This window comes from Octopus bimaculoides, chromosome 11, assembly GCF_001194135.2.
Source record: "Octopus bimaculoides isolate UCB-OBI-ISO-001 chromosome 11, ASM119413v2, whole genome shotgun sequence".
Lineage (NCBI taxonomy): Eukaryota > Metazoa > Mollusca > Cephalopoda > Octopoda > Octopodidae > Octopus > Octopus bimaculoides.
The window spans coordinates 18,550,102-18,554,676 of NC_068991.1; the positions used below are offsets into that span (position 1 = coordinate 18,550,102).

The following is a 4,575-nucleotide window of genomic DNA, read 5'->3' on the forward strand; positions in this document are numbered from 1 at the left end:
AAGCAAGCTACTTACCACACAGCCACTCCTGCACCTATTTATTTTGTTGCTTTTTTTTTTTACTTCTTTCAGTCATTTTTGTGTGGCCATGTTGAGGCATTAGTTTTAAAGAATAATAATAATATTGACTCAACCACAGTGTTTTCCTGGTATATATTTCATCAAACATATAAGGATATAAGGATGACCTGGGTGGCAGTTAATCTGGAAACCTGAAGGCACATAGCTTAGTGGTTAGTGTATTCAGCTTACGATTGCAAAGTCGAGAGTTCAATTCCTGGCGACGCATTGTGTCCTTGAGCAAGACACTTTATTTCACATTGCTTCAGTCCACTCAGCTGGCAAAAATGAGTAGCACCTGTAATTCTAAAGGGCCAGCCTTGTCACATACTGTGTCATGCTGAATCTCCTTCAGAATCACATTAAGCGTATGTGTGTCTGTGGAGTGCTCAGCCATTTGCATGTTAATTTCATGGGTAGACTGTTTCATTGATTGGATCAGTCGGAGCCCTTGTCATTGTAACTGACAGAGTGCCAGTTTTTTTTTCTTTTGTTTGTTGGTTAGTTTTTCAACCTCCCTAGTGGAAGTTTTGTCCTCTAATTGCAAGGAGAATCAAGCTTAATTGAAGTATTACAGCTCTCTATATTTCATGAGACTTTACTCTCTTTCTCTCTCTCTCTCTCTCTCTCTCTCTCACCCCACACACACACGTAGAAATTTGCTGTAGCTCTGATATAATATTAATCCTTATATCGTTACTGCTGCAAAGCTTTTGACAGTTTCTAATCCCTTCCAGCAGTTGACCCCACCTCATTATTAAGTTATTTATCTGAGTATGCTGCATTTAATATTTAGCTGGGTTCTTCTCATGTGAATGTGTGTGTGTGTGTGTGTGTGTGTGTGTGTTTTGTGTGTGAGTGTGTATATATGTATAACCGTTTGTATGCAAGTATATATATATATATGCACATATATTACTGTATACCTATGTATATAATTGTGTGTATGTGTATAATTATGTATGTATGCATGTGCGTATGTATATATATAAACACACGCATACACACACATATATATGTTCATATGTACACATGTATATATATATATATATATATATATATATATATATATATATATATATATATATATATATATATATATATATATATGTATACATACATATATACATACATATGTATATAATGTGTGTGTAAATGACATGCATTGTCCTCCAAAGATAGAAATTAAGTCCCTGGCTATATTCTTGGCTACATTTATGTTGAATTGCTCTCAGTATTAAAACTGACAGCCATATCACTTAACTAAAGATGGGATCTATTATATAGCTGCTGTGCACTTGAAGACCTTCCATACATCTGAAAACCCAGAGCCTACAAATATTGACGCAATAAACCCTGCATAGTACCTGGCTATTGATGATTGCAAATGAAGTCTGGATAGGGTGTTTTCCCTTACACCACAGTAGTCCAGAAAACAACAGCAATATTCCTGTTGTGCTCCATATTTGACAACCTGACCTGTTCTTGATTGTTGATAATTGGCTTTGCCAATGCTTTGCTGAATACTCAATTCCCTGACAATTGCCTCAATGAGCAAATATGTGCAATAATGTTATGATGAAACACTGAATGTATCAGAAGTGTAGCGAATTGGCAGAGTCATTAGAGCATTAGATAGAATGCTTTATGATGCTTGGCGCTCTGAGTTCAAATCTTGCTGAGTTCAAATCTTGCTGAGTTCAGTTTTAGCCTTTCAAGGTTGATAAAATGTCACAATCCAGAGTGGTAGATTGATAGAACTGAAAGTATCTTATATTAGATGTCTTTTGCTGTTTGTCCCAACCCTTTGTGTTCCAAGTTAAAATTCCATTAGAGTATTAGATAGAATACTTTATGATGAAATATATGAGTAGCAGATGAAAATTATACAGCAGCTGTTGTGACAGACACTCACACATAACTGTGTGTGTGTGTATTGACTCTATAACATTAATGTACAAATGATGAAGCATTCTCAGTGTTACAATTAAACCTTGGGAGAGGCATTATGCCGGTAATAAACACACGCACTGGTTCAGTCCTTTATTAATTTATATAGTTTTTTGTTAAATTATTTCATTGCACTCTTGCAATCTCTTCAGTAACTTGTCTCTCCACTTCCATTTACACATACACATACAACATATTCTCAGTGTTGTTATTACTTTTTGTGTTGTTCTTATTTTTATTGTTCTCATCAATGTTGTTATCACATGAAATTTAAGGCTCTCTGAAATTTGTTTTCTCCCACAGGTATCCCATACATTAGCAGTGAACAAGACTGTGCCATCTGTATGGCCAACACTCGGGACTGTTTGCTCTGTCCTTGTCATCACATGGTCACCTGTTATGTTTGTTCAAGCATGCTTCTCAACAAGCAGGATGGATGTCCAATATGTCGAAAAGACATCACAGAAATCGTCAAAGTGTATCATTCATAGACATTATTGCACTAACCATAACACATTATAATCACTCATATTTTTATTATATTCAGATATAAAAGAACAGCAAGCTGGTGGAATCATTAGCATGCCAAACAAAATGCTTAACAGCATTTCTTCCAAACCTTCATGTTCTGAGTTCAAATTCTGCCAAGGTTGATTTTGTCTTTCATCCTTAGAATAAAGTGCCAGCCAGCCCAGTACTGGGGTTGATGTAATCAACTTGCCCTCTCCCCTCAAAATTTCTAGCCTTGTGCCAAAATTAGAAACAGTTATAAAGGTGGTGAATTTGCAAACTCATTAGCAATGCTGGACAAAATGCTTAGAGCATTTCACCTGACTTTATGTTCTGAGCTGAAATACTGCCAAGGTCAGCATTGCTTTTCATCCTTTTGGGGGTTGATAAAATTAAGTACCAGTGGAGTACTGGGGTCAATGTAATTGACTAGCTCTACCCTAAAATTTCAGGCCTTGTGCCTATATTGGAAAATATTATATATAAGTATAGATAATTACATTGCTGTTCTTCTGACCCTTTCCAGTTGTATGGCAAAGAGCTGAATCCTGCTGCCACACATATGGCTTTCAAGCAGCAACCATCTCCAGCCAGGGCTTGATGCCAGTCTCCAGCAGTTAAACATAGCCATCTGAATTGAACCTGAGACTCTGTTCAAAGATGTCCGGGAAGCATGATGTCAACCTCACTGGAAGCACATCCAAGGACCATCACAATTTGGGGGTACTTGGTTTCCATGATATGTAGGACACATCTTACTGCCTTGTCAGCATTGTGTATATAGTGTAAATCATCAACGTACAATTAACTCTTTTCCAATATTCAGATAGCTTCCTGTCCTCATGTGAGTTAACTTTTTTGCAACTACAACTTTAACCTTTATGCTCTCCAACACCATTGGCTGTTCATCAATACATGAAGCTGTTCCTAAAAGAAGGCGACATAAAGTCATCCAATTTAGCCTGAACACTCTTGCACTCTTATTACAACATTAAGAGTTTTTAACTCTTATTTCTAGCAATGTAGGTGCTTTAGCACCTCAATCACATTTAGTGACAATTAAATTTTTCCTTTATGGTATTAAGTTATGCCTAGCTGTCTATATTAATTTTTTGCATATACATACATACATATATACATACATACATACAAATATATATATATATATATATATATATATATATACATATATATATATATACATACACACTCATATATGCATACATTTATAAGAAATGAAGCAGGGAGTATTAATAATACTTTCTCTTGGATAGATTTCTTTCATATGAATAAAAAATCTGAAAAAATACACATGCAATAATTGTATTGATGCCATTTACCATTTTATTTATTTACATTCCAATTTTCTATGAGGTTCTGCTGCTTTTAATAACTATTTCTGTAAAGAGATTGTAATATGAAATATACTTTGGTATATTTAGGAAATCGTATCTCTTTCAAAGTTTTGAATTTTATATATTGAATGATTTTGCAGTATATTTTTGATTACTTCCTGCTGAAAACTCTGGAGAGATGAAACTATCTTTTGAGTCCATTTTTAAATATATTTTTATTATAATGAAATTTTATCTTCAATGCCATTGTATTGCATTGTATTGAGATTTTTCATTTTGCTACATATTATAATATAGCTAACACATGCATTGGCAATATTTATATATATTATATAGGCATGGCTATGTGGTAAGCAGCTTGCTTCCCAACAACATAATTCTGGGTTCAGTCCCTCTGCGTGGCACTTTGAGTAGCTATCTGTCAAAACCTTGTGTATGGATTTGGTGGACAGAAACTGAAGAAAGCCTGTACATATGTATATATGTCTGTTGGTGTTTGGCCACCACCACTGCTTGACAATTGTATTTATGTTCCTAACTTAGCAGTTCAACAAAAGATACTGATAGAATAAGTAAAAGGCTTAAAAAAGCAAGTACTGGGGTTGATTTATTCAACAAAAAATCTTCAGGGTAGTGCCCCAGTATAGCCACAGTCAATGACTAAAACAAGAACATATCTATCTATCTATCTATCTATCTA

General features: G+C 34.8%; 1 protein-coding gene across 3 annotated transcripts in view; it reads left to right on the forward strand.

Annotated features, from left to right (window-relative positions):
- Window positions 1-3,674, forward strand: part of LOC106881385 (probable 3-hydroxybutyryl-CoA dehydrogenase) — a 44,871-nt gene extending 41,197 nt beyond the window's left edge. For all 3 annotated transcript variants that reach the window (XM_014931756.2, XM_014931757.2, XM_014931758.2), the window contains exon 8: window positions 2,314-3,674. In XM_014931756.2, coding sequence (XP_014787242.1) covers window positions 2,314-2,501 — 188 coding nt within the window. In that variant the 3' untranslated portion in view covers window positions 2,502-3,674. The remainder of the gene's footprint in view (window positions 1-2,313) is intronic.
- The last annotated feature ends 901 nt before the right edge of the window (window positions 3,675-4,575 follow it).